The sequence below is a fragment of the Panulirus ornatus genome, chromosome 29 (assembly GCF_036320965.1).
Source record: "Panulirus ornatus isolate Po-2019 chromosome 29, ASM3632096v1, whole genome shotgun sequence".
Classification (NCBI taxonomy): Eukaryota; Metazoa; Arthropoda; class Malacostraca; order Decapoda; family Palinuridae; genus Panulirus; species Panulirus ornatus.
In genome coordinates this window covers 22,621,776-22,639,528 of record NC_092252.1, presented here as the reverse complement: position 1 = coordinate 22,639,528, position 17,753 = coordinate 22,621,776, and the positions used below count along the sequence as shown (strand labels likewise).

At 39.4% G+C, this 17,753-nt stretch overlaps 1 protein-coding gene across 5 annotated transcripts in view; it reads left to right on the top strand.

Moving 5' to 3' along the window:
- Positions 1-362: 362 nt before the first annotated feature.
- Positions 363-17,753, top strand: part of Ccdc58 (Coiled-coil domain-containing 58) — a 200,991-nt gene continuing 183,600 nt past the window's right edge. For 3 of the 5 annotated variants that reach the window (XM_071679400.1, XM_071679402.1, XM_071679401.1), the window contains exon 1: positions 397-483. In XM_071679400.1, coding sequence (XP_071535501.1) covers positions 412-483 — 72 coding nt within the window. In that variant the 5' untranslated portion in view covers positions 397-411. Of the gene's footprint in view, positions 509-17,753 lie in introns of all 5 variants that reach the window. The other 2 variants (XM_071679403.1, XM_071679404.1) reach the window with 1 other exon arrangement.

The following is a 17,753-nucleotide window of genomic DNA, read 5'->3' as shown; positions in this document are numbered from 1 at the left end:
GACATGGAATGATCCATCTTTATTCAATAGGGGAAGCATTTCAAAGCTTTATTAACAATTAAAGACAGAGATTAAAGAGTGGTTTAGGAAATGGAAACCATTAATGATGAGAGAGAGATAGAGAGAGAGAGAGTACATTAGATAATTGACGGGAAGGTAGAAGGGCCATATTGTTAGTGTATATATGAAAATCATATCAGTATTCCAAGGATGTAAAAACTATGTATGCTACTGGTATTCGGTAAAAGTTACGAATATTGTATACTCTTAACATCCCATATCATAGAATTATCAGTGATCTACAAATGTATAAAAAGATTCATCATAGTGTCTTATAAATAAAAATACATTGAATATTAAAGTGTGCCACACTAATAACGATGGATATATAATAAAGTTAGGTTCCAGACAATGTTTGTACTAGACCAAACCAAAGCCGTGGTTACACACATTCGAACAAGTTCTGATGATGGCCGACACCACGCAAGTATCATGCGAAGATATATCGGTAATGAATATATCTTGTAGATAACCATTTTAAGCCAAAGATAATTGAAAAAAGATTAGAGACGATAGTTATGACGTGGAAGCTTTATGTCACGGGAGAATTGTGAAGTGAGGCTCGGGATTACCTGACAAATGAATTGTATAATTTGCCGCCAACCATCTCAGCTGATTTGCAAGAGCAGACGATAATCTGACCTCAAGTTATATGGAAGTGATTTTGCGAGATATTTTGTAGTTATCAAGAGGCAAGATCTATGAGTAAAATCTTTAGGAATATGTATGTATTTTGTACTCGGGGGGGGGAACCATTATGATTTTTGAAGCCGGTAGGGTCTACCTCGAATTCATTTTTCTGAATAATGATTTAAAGTGGTATTAATAAAGAAGGATAACAGGGCTGGATTTTGGACGGCTGGATTGTGTTGTGTAATTATTCCTTTACATACGCCGTGGAAATGTAACAGTAAGGATAGGAAAGGTTTAGTACTGTGAGTGGTGTCCAGTGTGGTTGTGAGCTGCACAAGGACAACGGTGAAGCATTATATACAAGGTCAGGTTTTCCTTTAGTCGTGCCAATATATTGAATATCGAGTGTATTAAGATTATTGGAAAAATTCCAGTTTAAAGGCACGAGAGTTTCATGGAATTTTTACACTTTATGCCCCGCAGAAGTTACGAAATTTGTTATATGTTATTAATAGATGTATTTTGAAGACCCTTGAGCAAGGAACACTTGGACCTTAGGTTAGGTTAGGTTAGGTTAGGTTAGGTTAGGCTAGCTTCATGAGATTAAGAAGTATACCATTGATCACTGAAAGAAATCTGTCAGGGGCAGAAACTGTATAATTATTTATATGATTAATGGATTTGTAAGAAATAGTTATAGACTCCTTATACTTAGTGAAACTGATATTTATTATTGGTACATTAATTTCTTCAAATATGTTATCTTTGAAGTCTTCAATTTAGGATTAAGTATGCTTTTGATGATTGGATATGATGGACAAAAGTCATTCATATTATTTATAATTAGTCATACCCATCAGCACCTCACTGAACTTCACTTAGGAGCCATATTTGGTTAAAATGGAGTAAGTTCTCTTTTCACAATTAGATTTAGATATTGAGTGATTTTCTTCTGTAATGCTTGCACAATGTTGGAATTGGACAGGAACAGTTGCAGGGCATTATATCTTGTTGCATGAATTTAGAGAGTATGATAATATTTCAGGGAAAACGGTGGTTCAGTTTATATGAAATTATGTAATATGTTTGTAAAGAATTAATGGAACATATGAAAGCCTTATTTAGACCATTTAGATATAAATGGCTTAAAGAGTATGCCATGGATTACCAGCAAAATATTAGATCTCATAAATCAAAGGAACAGATATCTAACAAATTTGATTGATCTAATGTTTGATCATGAACAATACTTTAGAAATCAAGTCAGATATAAGAAAGGGAGATATAACTAAATTCCAGCAGTATGTAAATGTAGTAAATGATAAGAACCATTTAAAGAAATTGTGGAGTCATGAGAAATCTTAGTACTTCATCTTTATGTAAAACTAAATGTGGTAACATTTGCTTGAATATTGGTAATGTATTATGTCTTAACAAAGGTAGCGGAACATTTTGATGATATTTTTAACCATCATTAGGCCTCACTCATGTTAGACAATCTTGTGTAAAGAAATATGCTTATCTGCTCTTATAAATAATTGTGTAATATTTATGCAACATGGGTGTATGTAAAGTTGCTGGCTTAGACTATCTTCTGACTGGATTAGCAAAGGATGGTTCTTTAGCATTTGCATCTCATTATAAAATTGTCTCTCAGTAATGGTTGCATACATGATAATCTGCTGATGCATAGGGTTGAGCCTTTGTACAATAATTATTGGTCTGTGTATGTACTTAATATCATTTCAAGTGCATGAAGTTATTGCACATATCCTGTTAAATTACTGTTTTATAGAGTATAATCTGTTTTATGGGCTCCAATCTGGAATTAGATCATCATATTCCCATGATACATGTTTAATGCATCTATTTAGGTAGAACTGAGTTAATTTTGTTTGTTTCAAATTATTAGTTGAATAACATTGATTCCATCAAGGTATCATATAATGGAAATGAAATTAGTCACATGCAACGAGTTTAGGCATGATGTTGGACCAGTCAGTATTGGGTGACAGTATCGCTTTTGAATTACTTAAAACGAAAGTAGATAAACTTAAATTTCTCTACAGAAACACTTGCAATTTCAATCAGAAGACTAAAAGAAATTCTTGTATTGACTTTGAGTGTTATGGTGACTATGTTTTTTCATCATGTTTTACTGGACTCTGAGGATATAAAGGGTAAGGTACAAGTTATGCAAGATGATGTAATGAAATATTGTAAATGCTAAATGCTTATCTCAGAACTCACATTTGTTGTGATCAATTTAGTATGGTTGGTATTCCAATAGAATACAAGGTAGAACTGTTATATATTGACATATGTTTATCATAAGTTGTACTATCCCAGATATTATGAGATTTAACATTGAAATGGCTCATGATCAATACAGGTATGAAACAAGCTAATGATCATATATCATGGGTTGCACCGAGAGCAGATTTTTGTAAGAGTTTGTTTGTGTATACTAATATATTTCTATGGAATGATCCTCCAATTTCATTCAGTGTCAAACTAAAGATTTTCTTAACAAACAGGTTGCATTGTTTTTAGGGATTAAGTTACTACAAATGATTTTAATATGATTGTGAAATCTTGTAAATCTCCTATACTGGGGTAATAATTGTTTTTCAGATTGTGAAATCTTGTAAATCTCCTATACTGGGGTAATAATTGTTTTTCAGCTTTTATATATTTGCTTCAGATTGTTGTGAAAGCATCCTATTCAGTATCTAGTTGAGTTTTATATGTGTACTGTCATCTGTTATTTTGTGCCACGAATGTATGATAAGGACCACATTGGAAATGAGTATATGTAATTATACTTTATGTGCTGTCCTCTATGAAATTAGAATGTATATGATACCAAATGAACTCAGGCAATCAGTCACACTCATGAATGAACACAACCACAATATTGCTGAATGCCAACAAACTGGAAACATAGTGAGTGGCTATGCGATCCCAGCGGCAAGTGAATATGATATTAGTGTATTTTTTAATGTGATGTACAAGTGTTAAGATGCTGTCAGTAGACTAAGCAAAGGCATATGAAGTAGCGGGGGGAAAGCATGGAAAGGTCTGTGGAGAATGAGTCTGTGAATGAGACCTTTCCTTCATCTGTTGCTGGTGTCACCTTGCTAACACAAGAAACAGTGAACAAGAGTGGGAGAAAATGAAAATGTTTATTGTATCATTTTGGCTATTAGGTGAGGTTTTCATAGGTTCTGTTGGCATTTCACCTGTGTATTACAATCCATTTATATGCAGTATGATAATTATGTTCCTAGAAAGCAGAATGTTTCTAAAAAATGCATTGTATAAGCATCAATAGACAGGAGAAAATAGAATTATGTTTCCAGACATGATATGTTGTATGAGAAACTGAAAAATATATATGGGAAAGTGTATGCCTAGGAAGTGCATAATTTTTTTTACTTAGTTCTTAACTTGAAAACTATGAATTGATGGATGCTTGCACATGATGATGATTTAGGTGTTTGGCTTACAATCTTTTGATACTTAGAGTGAGTCAGTCTTTGGCAACTTTAAACCATGGTGCTGAATGCACTTGCTGGCTGATGTAGGTTCTGGACGGCATTTAATAATCCAGTTTTAGCATTTATCCTTTTGCTACTCAAACATCTAACACAGTGCAATGCAGTGATGACAAAATTCCATTTTCTACCTTTTTTTTTCTCTTATTGTGTAATTATTTCTTTTCAATTAGAAGTTATGATGTACTAAAAATACATTAACTTTTTTGTAAAAATTTTCCTCTGTTGAAATAGATTATGTAAAACACTAATTTGTTCATGGTTTCCCATGATAAGAGTTTGATATAAGCATTTTTCTTTCTTTGATGCGTGTAAAAAGAATTCAATTGATACTTTCACAGAAGTGCTTATATTCTTATATAAAAATACTTTTTGAAAATCAGACAAACTGAATGAAATGATTGCAGAAGGATATCCTTCTTTACCTCTTAAAAATGGTTTTCAAAAGAAATGACATTCTTTTAAGTGAATGGTATATTTCACTGGCACCCACTTTATATATTGTTTTTCATAATCATGGTAATAAATGTACCCACTGTGATACATTTTCTAAATCATATTTAACACTGTTAGCCATGTGGTCACCTATTGCAAAATCATGTTTGGCCATGCTTGCGTGACCTTTTGGCCATTAATATTTCATAATTCACTCAAGATGGCTGTGTAATGACAATATCTAAAGCCAATCACAGCTTTAGATCTCTCATGAGAAGTTGGAGAATTCTGCTAATGGGAGAAAGGAAAATCAATGGCACAGGGCCCACATGATTCAAACCAGCTTTATTTGGGTGGGATGTATTGAACTGAAATCTCTTGACATGAGTGTTGCAAGCCACCTCATCAGTGAAGAGTTTTGTTACTTAATGGTCAGCTGATGCAGATTCCCCTATAAACTTAATATTATGGAGGTTAAGTCGCTTTCTGGAATTATTAAAACTGTCACTGCTTTATGAATTACTTTGAATGATTCACCTTCCTTCTTATACATAGCAGTATAAAAGATCTTTTGCCTTCTTGTGAATTATTATGCCATAGAGTGATTCCCCTTTCTGACTGAACTTCAGTCCATGTGCTCAGCATACTCTCTGATTTATTTACTTGAATGTCCCATTTGTTGCTACATACATTTATCTTGATGGTATGAATAAGATTAGTTTTAAGCCAAATTTCTGACTGTGTTCATGCAAGCATCATCATAAAGCTTGTACGGTATTTTAGTCTTCTTAGTGAGAGTCATAGTTTATCACACTATTATTCTCTGCTTCATACTCCTTTGAGGACCACTGCTCCTTGTAGATGGCATTATGAATATGAATAAGGATGGTTGTAAAAACGTTTGACACCCAAAAATTTTCAGAGTAGGCTCAAGAAAACAAGGCATGATTCAGGAAGACTAGGCATACTTTACATGTCTTAAGGCCTCACACCTACCTGGCTGGAGAGCTAGAGGTCACAACAAGGTTTTGTGCCCAGCTGGTGGGAGTGGAAATGACTGCTCTGTGTGAGCTCAGTGCCAACATGCAAACATGATACACCTTATATAAAAAGATGGTCACTAATTGAAAACTGTGTTGACAGAAATGTTATCCATGAATGTGAGTTATTTAACAATTGCTTGCTTGTATGATACGTATTATTTTTTTTATTATACTTTGTCAAAGTCCCCTGCATTGCATACCTATACATTTCAACATATACATATATATACATACACACATATACATATATAAACATGTACATAATTCATACTTTCTGCCTTTATTCCTTCCTATTGCCACCCCACCGCACATGAAATTACAACCCCCTCCCCCCACATGTGCACGAGGTAGTGCTAGGAAAAGACACCAAAGGCCACATTCGTTCACACTCAGTCTCTAGCAGTCTCAGTCTCTAGCTGTCATGTATAATGCACCAAAACCTCAGCTCCCTTTCTACATCCAGGCCCCACAAAACTTTCCATGGTTTACCCCAGACACTTGACATGCCCTGGTTCAATCCATTGACAGCATGTTGACCCCGGTATACCACATTTTTCCAGTTCATTCTATTCCTTGCACGCCTTTCACCCTCCTGGATGTTCAGGCCCTGATCACTCAAAATCTTTTTCACTCCATCTTTCCACCTCCAGTTTGGTCTCCCACTTCTCCTCGTTCCCTCCACCTCTGACACATATATCCTCTTTGTCAATCTTTCTTCTCTCATTCTCTCCATGTGACCAAACCATTTCAGTACATCCCCTTCTCCTCTCTCAACTACACTCTTTTTATTACCACACATCTCTCTTACCCTTTCTTTACTTACTCGATCAAACCACCTCACACCACATATTGTCCTCACACATCTCATTTCCAAAACATCCACCCTCCTCCGCGCAACTCTATATATAGCCCACGGCTTGCGACCATATAACATTGTTGGAACCACTATTTCTTCAAACATACCCATTTTTGCTTTCCGAGACAATTTTCTCACCTTCCACCCATTTGTCAATGCTCCCAGAACTTTCGCCATCTCTCCCACCTTATGATTCACTTCCGCTTCCATGGTTCCATCCGCTACCAAATCCACTCCCTGATATCTGAAACACTTCACCTCCTCCAGTTTTTCTCCATACTATACTTATGTTTGCTTGAATTAACTTTATGTATTGTTCAATAGAATATGATGCTTCCAGTAATGCTCTGCAACAATTTTGTATTCTCTAAACATAATGGAAGCATTGCAGAACAAAATAACTCATTGCTAATAGTGATGTATAGTTGAACTGACAAACTACGCCAAATTTATTTATTATTTTTTTTTTATTTTTTTATTTTGCTTTGTCGCTGTCTCCCACGTTAGCGAGGTAGCGCAAGGAAACAGACGAACGAATGGCCCAACCCAGCCACATACACATGTATACACATACACACACGCAAATATACATACCTATACATCTCAACGTATACATATATATACACACCCAGACATATACATATATACACATGTACATAATTCATACTGTCTGCCTTTATTCATTCCCATGGCCACCTCGCCACACATGTAATAACAACCCCCTCCCCCCTCATGTGTGCGAGGTAGTGTAAGGAAAAGACAACAAAGGCCCCATTCATTCACACTGTCATGTAATAATACACCGAAACCACAGCTCCCTTTCCACATCCAGGCCCCATAGAACTTTCCATGGTTTACCCCAGAAGCTTCATATGCCCTGGTTCAATCCATGGACAGCACATCGGCCCTGGTATACCACATCGTTCCAATTCACTCTATTCCTTGCACGCCTTTCACCCTCCTGCATGTTCAGGCCCCGATCACTCAAAATCTTCTCTCCATCTTTCCACCTCCAATTTGGTCTCCCACTTCTCCTCGTTCCCTCATCCTCTGACACATATAAATCCTCTTTGTTAATCTTTCCTCACTCGTTCTCTCCATGTGACCAAACACCCTCTTCTGCTCTCTCAACCACACTCTTTTTATTACCACACATCTCTCTTACCCTATTATTACTTACTCGATCAAACCACCTCACACCACATATTGTCCTCAAACATCTCATTTCCAGCACATCCACCCTCCTGCGCACAACTCTATCTAGAGCCTATGCCTCGCAACCATACAACATTGTTGGAACAACCTATTCCTTCAAACATACCCATTTTTGCTTTCTGAGATAATGATCTTGACTTCCACACACACTTCAACGCTCCCAGAATTTTCGCCCCCTCCCCCACCCTATGATTCACCTCCGCTTCCATGGTTCCATCTGCTGCCAAATCGACTCCCAGATATGTAAAACACTTCACTTCCTCCAGTTTTTCTCCATTCAAACTTACCTCCCAATTGACTTGACCCTCAACCTACCTAATGACCTTGCTGTTATTCACATTTACTCTCAACTTTCTTCTTTCACACACTTTACCAAACTCAGCCACCAGCTTCTGCAGTTTCTCACATGAATCAGCCACCAGCGTTGTATCATCAGCGAACAACAAATGACTCGCTTCCCAAGCTCTCTCATCCACAACAGACTGCACACTTGCCCCGCTTTCCAAAACTCTTGCATTCACCTCCCTAACAACCCCATCCATAAACTATTTAAACAATCATGGAGACATCACACACCCCTTCTGCAAACCTACATTCACTGAGAACCAGTCACTTTCCTCTGCTCCTACACGTACACATGCCTTACATCCTCAATAAAAACTTTTCACTTCTTCGAACAACTTGCCTCCCACACCATATATTCTTAATACCTTCCACAGAGCATCTCTATCAACTCTATCATATGCCTTCTCCAGATCCATAAATGCTACATACAAATCCTTTTGCTTTTCTAAGTATTTCTCACATACATTCTTCAAAGCAAACACCTGATCCACACATCCTCTACCACTTCTGAAACCACAGTGCTCTTCCCCAATCTGATGCTCTGTACATGCCTTCACCCTCTCAATCAATACCCTCCCATATAATTTCCCAGAAACACTCAACAAACTTATACCTCTGTAATTTCAGCACTCACCTTTGTCCCCTTTGCCTTTGTACAATGGCATTATGCAGGCCAAATGAGGGCAAGTGAGAGTTGGGGTTAGAGAGTATCATTGAAATTTAGGGAGAATAAAAAGATGTTTTGGAAGGAGGTAAATAAAGTGCGTAAGACAAGGGAACAAATGGGAACCTTAGTGAAGGGGGTTAATGGGGAGGTGATAACAAGTAGTGGTGATGTGAGAAGGAGATGGAGTGAGTATTTTGAAGGTTTGTTGAATGTGTTTGATGATAGAGTGGCAGATATAGGGTGTTTTGGTTGAGGTGGTGTGCAAAGTGAGAGGGTTAGGGAAAATGATTTGGTAAACAGAGAAGAGGTAGTAAAAGCTTTGCGGAAGATGGAAGCCGGCAAGGCAGCAGGTTTGGATGGTATTTCAGTGGAATTTATTAAAAAAGGGGGTGACTGTATTGTTGATTGGTTGGTAAGGTTATTTAATGTATGTATGATTCATGGTGAGGTGCCTGAGGATTGGCAGAATGCTTGCATAGTGCCATTGTACAAAGGCAAAGGGGATAAGAGTGAGTACTTAAATTACAGAGGTATACGTTTGTTGAGTATTCCTGGTAAATTGTAAGGGAGGGTATTGATTGAGAGGGTGAAGGCATGTACAGAGCATCAGATTGGGGAAGAGCAGTGTGATTTCAGAAGTGGTAGAGGATATGTGGATCAGGTGTTTGCTTTGAAGAATGTATGTGAGAAATACTTAGAAAAGCAAATGGATTTGTACATAGCATTTATGGATCTGGAGAAGGCATATGATAAGAGTTGATAGAGATGCTCTGTGGAAGGTATTGAGAATATATGGTGTGGGAGGCAAGTTGTTAGAAGCAGTGAAAATTTTTTATCGTGGATGTAAGGTATGTGTACGTGTAGGAAGGGAGGAAAGTGATTGGTTCTCAGTGAATGTGGGTTTGCGGCAGGTGTGTGTGATGTCTCAATGGGTGTTTAATTTGTTTATGGATGGGGTTGTTAGGGAGGTGAATGCAAGAGTTTTGGAAAGAGGGGCAAGTATGCAGTTTGTTGTGGATGAGAGATTGGGAAGTGAGTCAGTTGTTGTGTGCTGATGATACAGCACTGGTGGCTGATTCATGTGAGAAACTGCAGAAGCTGGTGGCTGAGTTTGGTAAAGTGTGTGAAAGAAGAAAGTTGAGAGTAAATGTGAATAAGAGCAAGGTTATTAGGTACATTAGGGTTGAGGGTCAAGTCAATTGGGAGGTAAGTTTGAATGGAGAAAAACTGGAGAAAGTAAAGTGTTTTAGATATCTGGGAGTGGATTTGGCAGCGGATGGAACCATGGTAGCGGAGGTGAATCATAGGGAGGGGGAGGGGGCAAAAATTCTGAGAGCCTTGAAGAATGTTTGGAAGTCGAGAACATTATCTTGGAAATCAAAAATGGGTATGTTTTAAGGAATAGTGGTTCCAACAATGTTGCATGGTTGAGAGGTGTGGGCTATGGATAGAGTTGTGTGCAGGAGGGTGGATGTGCTGGAAATGAGATGTTTGAGGACAATATGTGGTGTGAGGTGGTTTGATCGAGTAAGTAATGTAAGGGTAAGAGAGATGTGTGGAAATAAAAAGAGCGTGGTTGAGAGAGCAGAAGAGGGTGTTTTGAAGTGTTTTGGTCACATGGAGAGAATGAGTGAGGAAAGATTGACCAAGAGGATATATGTGTCAGAGGTGGAGGGAACGAGGAGACGTGGGAAACCAAATTGGAGGTGGAAAGATGGAGTGAAAAAGATTTTGAGTGATCAGGGCCTGAACATGCAGGAGGGTAAAAGGCGTGCAAGGAATAGAGTGAATTGGAATGATGTGGTATACCAGGGTCGACGTGCTGTCATTGGATTGAACCACGGCATGTGAAGCGTCTTGGGTAAACCATGGAAAGTTCTGTGGGGCCTGGATGTAGAAAGGGAGCTGTGGTTTCAGTGCATTATGCATGACAGCTAGAGACTTAGTGTGAACGAATGTGGCCTTTGTTGTCTTTTCCTAGTGATACCTCGCGCACTTGCGGGGGAGGGGGTTGTTATTTCATGTGTGACGGGATGGCGACAGGAATGAATAAAGGCAGACAGTATGAATTATGTACATGTGTATATATGTATATGTCTGTGTGTGTATATATATGTATACATTAAGATGTATAGGTATGTATATGTGCGTGTGTGGACGTGTATATATATACATGTGTATGTGGGTGGGTTGGGCCAATGTCTCATCTGTTTCCCTGCACTACCTCACTGACGGACACGTGCCTTACATCCTCAATAAAAACTTTTCACTGCTTCTATTAACTTGCCTCCCACCCCATATATTCTTAATACCTTCCACAGAGCATCTCTATCAAATCAATCATATGCCTTCTCCAGATCTATAGATGCTACATACAAATCCATTTGCTTTTCTAAGTATTTCTCACATACATTCCTCAAAGCAAACACCTGATCCACACATCCTCTACCACTTCTGAAACCACACTGCTCTTCCTCAATCTGATGCTCTGTACATGCCTTCACCCTCTCAATCAATACCCTCCCATATAATTTCCCAGGAATACTCAACAAACTTATACCTCTGTAATTTGAGCACTCACCTTTATCCCCTTTGCCTTTCTACAGTGGCACTATGCAAGCATTCCTCCAATTCTCAGGCACCTCCCCATGAGACATACATACATTAAATAACCTCACCAACCAGTCAACAATACCCTCACCCCCTTTTTTAATACATTCTACTGTAATACCATCCAAACCCGCTGCCTTGCCGGCTTTCATCTTCTGCAAAGCTTTTACTACCTCTTGTCTGTTTACCAAATCATTTTCCCTAACTTTCTCACTTTGCACACCACCTCGACCAAAACACCCTATATCTGCCACTCTATCATCAAACACATTCAACAAACCTTCAAAATACTCACTCCATCTCCTTCTCACATCACCACTAGTTTTTATCACCTCCCCATTTGTCTGCTTCTCTGAAGTTCCCATTTGGTTCCTTGTTTTACACACTTTATTTACCTCCTTCCAAAACATCTTTTTATTCTCCCTAAAATTTAATGATACTCTCTCACCCCAACTCTCATTTGCCCTCTTTTTCACCTCTTGCTCCTTTCTCTTGACCTCTTGCCTCTTTCTTTTATACATCTCTCTCATTTGCATTATTTCCCTGCAAAAATCATCCAAATGCCTCTCTCTTCTCTTTCACTATTAATCTTACTTCTTCATCCCACCCCTCACTACCCTTTCTAATCTGCCCACCTCCCACTCTTCTCATGCCACAAGCATCTTTTGCACAAGCCATCACTGCTTCCCGAAATACATCCCATTCCTCCTCCACTCCCCTTACGTCCTTAGTTCTCACCTTTTTCCATTCTGTACTCAGTCTCTCCTGGTACTTCCTTACACAAGTCTCCTTCCCAAGCTTACTATCTCTCACCACTCTCTTCACCCCAACATTCTCTTCTTTTCTGAAAACCTCTTAAAATCTTCACCTTCGCCTCCACAAGATAATGATCAGACATCCCTCCAGTTGCACCTCTCAGCACATTAACATCCAAAAGTCTCTCATTCGCGCGCCTATCAATTAACACGTAATCCAATAATGCTCTCTAGCCATCCCTCCTACTTACATATGTATACTTATGTATATCTCTCTTTTTAAACCAGGTATTCCCAATCACCAGCCCTTTTTCAGCATATAAATCTACAAGCTCTTCACCATTTCCATTTACAACACTGAACACCCTATGTACACCAATTATTCTCTCAACTGCCATATTACTCACCTTTGCATTCAAATCACCCATCACTATAACCAGGTTTCGTGCATCAAAACTACTAACACACTCACTCACCTGCTCCCATAACACTTGCCTCTCATGATCTTTCTTCTCATTCCTAGGTGCATATGCACCAATAATCACCCAACTCTCTCCATCAACTTTCAGTTTTACGCATATCAATCTAGAGTTTACTTTCTTACATTCTATCACATATTCCCACCACTCCTGTTTCAGGAGTAGTGCTACTCCTTCCCTTGCTCTTGTCCTCTCACTAACCCCTAACTTTACTCCCAAGACATTCCCAAACCACTCTTCCACTTTACCCTTGAGCTTCGTTTCACTCAGAGCCAAAACATCCAGGTTCCTTTCCTCAAACATACAACCTATCTCTCCTTTTTCCTCGTCTTGGTTACATCCACACACATTTAGACACCCCAATCTGAGCCTTCATTGAGGATGAGCACTCCCTGCATGACTCCTTCTTCTGTTTCCCCTTTTAGAAAGTTAAAATACAAGGAGTGGAGGGTTTACAGCCCCCCACTCCCGTCCCCTTTAGTTGCCTTCTACAACACGTGAGGAATGCGTGGGAAGTATTCTTTCTCCCCTATCCCCAGTGATTTTTTTTTTTTTTTTTTTTTTTGCTTTGTCGCTGTCTCCCGCGTTTGGGGGTAGGGTTGAAAGAATACATCCCACGTATTCTCTGCTTGTCGTACAAGGCGACTAAAAGGGAAGGGAGCAGGGGGCTGGAAATCCTTTTTTTTTTTTCAATTTTCCAAAAGAAGGAACAGAAAGGGGCCAGGTGAGGATATTCCCTCAAAGGCCCATTCCTTTGTTCTTAACGCTACTTGCAAATAGTATAAAAGAAAGAATATATATATATATATATATATATATATATATATATATATATATATATATATATATATATATATATATATATATTTTTTTTTTTTTTTTTCATACTATTTGCCATTTCCTGCGATAGCGAGGTGCGTTAAGAACAGAGAACTGGGCCTTAGAGGGAACATCCTCACCTGACCCCCTTCTTTGTTCCTTCTTTTGGAAAATTAAAAAAAAACAAGAAAGGGGAGGATTTCCAGCCACCCGCTCCCTCCCCGTTTAGTCGCCTTCTACGACACGCAGGGAATACGTGGGAAGTATTGTTTCTCCCCTATCCCCAGGGATATATATATATATATATATATATATATATATATGTAGGTGTGTATATTTGCGTGTGTGGACGTATGTATATACATGTGTATGGGGGGGGGTTGGGCCATTTCTTTCGTCTGTTTCCTTGCGCAACCTCGCAAACGCGGGAGACAGCGACAAAGTATAATAAAAAAATATAAAATATATATATATGTGTATATATATATATATATATATATATATATATATATATATATATATATATATATATATTTTTTTTTTTCCCGCTGTCTCCCGCGTTTGCGAGGTAGCACAAGGAAACAGACGAAAGAAATGGCCCAACCCACCCCCAAACACATGTATATACATACGTCCACACACGCAAATATACATACCTACACAGCTTTCCATGGTTTACCCCAGACGCTTCACATGCCCTGATTCAATCCACTGACAGCACGTCAACCCCGGTATACCACATCGATCCAATTCACTCTATTCCTTGCCCTCCTTTCACCCTCCTGCATTTTCAGGCCCCGATCATATATACGAATAAAGTGCGTATTTTTATTATTATACTTTGTCGCTGTCTTGCGCGTTACTGAGGTAGCGCAAGAAAAGAGACGAAAAATTGGCCCAATCCATCCACATACATGTGTATACATAAACGTCCGCACACGCACATATACATACCTATACATCTCAACGTATACATATATATACACATACAGACATATACATAGATACACATGTACATGATTTACACTGCCTTTGTTCATTCCCGTCGTCACCTCACCACACCCGTCGCCACCCAGCCACACATGAAATGACAACCCCCTTCCCCCGGATGTGCATGAGGTAGCACAAGGAAAAGTGGATATATGCGTCAGAGATGGTGGGAATGAGAAGTGGGAGACCAAATTGGAGGTAGAAGGATGGAGTGAAAGAGATTTTGAGCAATTGGGGCCTGAACATGCAGGAGGGTGAAAGGCTTGCAAGGAATAGAGTGAATTGGAACGTTGTGGTATACCGGGGTCGACTTGCTGTCAGTGGTTTCAACCAGAGCATATGAAGTGTCTGGGGTAAACCATGGAAAGTTTTGTGGGGCCTGGATGTGGAAAGGGTGCTGTGGTTTCGGTGCATTATACATGACAGCTAGAGACTGAGTGTGAACGAGTGTGGCCTTTGTTGTCTTTTCCTAGCACTACTGTGTGCACATGTGGGGGTAGGGGGTCATCATTCCATGTGTGGCGGGGTGGCGATGGGAATGAATAAGACGGCAAGTATGAATTATGTACACATGTATTATATATGGATATGTTTCTGCATATATATATATATATATATATATATATATATATATATATATATATATATACGTTGAAATGTATAGGTATGTATATGTGCATGTGTGGACGTGTATGTATATACATGTGTATGTGGGTGGGTTTGGCCATTCTTTCATCTGTTTCCTTAAGCTACCTTGCCAACGCAGGAGACAGCTACAAAGTATAATAAATAGATAATATATGTATATATATATATGTTTATTTATTTATTTATTTTGCTTTGTCGCTGTCTCCCGTGTTAGCGAGGTAGGAAACAGACGAAAGAATGGCCCAACCCACCCGCATACACATGTATATACATACATGTCCACACACGCAAATATACATACCTATACGTCTCAATGTATACATATATATACACACACAGACATATACATATATACACATGTACATAATTCATACTGTCTGCCTTTATTCCCATCGCCACCTCGCCACACATGGAATAACAACCCCCTCCCCCCTGCTGTGTGTGAGGTAGCGCTAGGAAAAGACAACAAAGGCCCCATTCGTTCACACTCAGTCTCTACCTGTCATGTAATAATGCACTGAAACCACAGCTCCCTTTCCACATCCAGGCCCCACAGAACTTTCCATGGTTTACCCCAGACGCTTCACATGCCCTGGTTCAATCCATTGACAGCACGTCGACCCCGGTATACCAAATCGTTCCAATTCACTCTATTCCTTGCACACCTTTCACCCTCCTGCATGTTCAGACCCCGATTACTCAAAATCTTTTTCACTCCATCTTTCCACCTCCAATTTGGTCTCCCTTTTCTCCTCGTTCCCTCTACCTCTGACACATATATCCTCTTGGTCAATCTTTCCTCACTCATTCTCTCCATGTGACCAAACCATTTCCAAACACCCTCTTCTGCTCTCTCAACCACATTCTCTTTATTTATGCACATCTCTCTTACCCTTACATTACTTATTCGATCAAACCACCTCACACCACATATTGTCCTCAAGCATCTCATTTCCAGCGCATCCACCCTCTAGCGCACAACTCTATCCATAGCCCATGCCTCACAACCATACAACATTGTTGGAACCACTATTCCTTCAAAAATACCCATTTTTGCTTTCCGAGATAATGTTCTCGACTTCCAAACATTCTTCAAGGCTCCTAGGATTTTCGCCCCCTCCCCCACCCTATGATTCACTTCCACTTCCATGGTTCCATCCGCTGCCAAATCCACTCCCAGATATCTAAAACACTTTACTTCCTCCAGTTTTTCTCCATTCAAACTTACCACCCAATAGACTTGACTCTCAACCCTACTGTACCTAATAACCTTGCTCTTATTCGCATTTACTCATTTACATATATATGATATATATATATATATATATATATATATATATATATATATATATATATATATATATATATATATATATATCTTTCTTTTCTTTCTTTTAAACTATTCGCCATTTCCCAGGTTAGCGAGGTAGCGTTAAGGACAGAGGACTGGGCCTTTGTGGAATATCCTCACCTGGCTTCCCTCTGTTCCTTCTTTTGGAAAATTAAAAAAAAACGTGAGGGAAGGATTTCCAGCCTCCCGCTCCCTCCCCTTTTAGTCGCCTTCTAAGACACGCAGGGAATACGTGGGAAGTATTCTTAATCCCCTATCCCCAGTATATATATATTATATTTTATATATTTTGCTTTGTTGCTGTCTCCCGCGTTTGCGAGATAGCGCAAGGAAACAGATGAAAGAAATGGCCCAAGCCCATACACATGTATATACATACACATCCACACACGCAAGTATACATACCCATACATCTCAATGTACACATATATATATATACACAAACAGACACCTACATATATACACATGCACACAATTCACACTGTCTGCCGTTATTCATTCCCATCGTCACCTCGCCACACATGGAATAACATCCCCCTCCCCCTCATGTGTGCGAGGTAGCACTAGGAAAAGACAACAAAGGCCCCATTCGTTCACACTCAGTCTATAGCTGTCATGCAATAATACCCGAAACCACAGCTCCCTTTCCGCATACAGGCCCCACAGAACTTTCCATGGTTTACCCCAGACGCTTCACATTCCCGGATTCAATCCAATGACAGCACGTCGACCCCGGTATACCACATCGATACAGTTCACTCTATTCCTTGCCCGCCTTTCACCCTCCTGCATGTTCAGGACCTGATCACTCAAAATCTTTTTCACTCCATCTTTCCACCTCCAATTTGGTCTCCCACTTCTCCTCGTTCCCTCCACCTCCGACACATATATCCTCTTGGTCAATCTTTCCTCACTCATTCTCTCCATGTGCCCAAACCATTTCAAAACACCCTCTTCTGCTCTCTCAACCACGCTCTTTTTATTTCCACACATCTCTCTTACCCTTACATTACTTACTCGATCAAACCACCTCACACCACATATTGTCCTCAAACATCTCATTTCTAGGACATCCACCCTCCTGCGCACAACTCTATCCATAGCCCACGCCTCGCAACCATACAACATTGTTGGAACCACTATTCCTTCAAACATAGCCATTTTTGCTTTCGGAGATAATGTTCTCGACTTCGACACATTCTTCAAGGCTCCCAGGATTTTCGCCCCCTGCCCCACCCTATGATTCACTTCCGCTTCCATGGTTCCATCCGCTGCCAGATCCACTCCCAG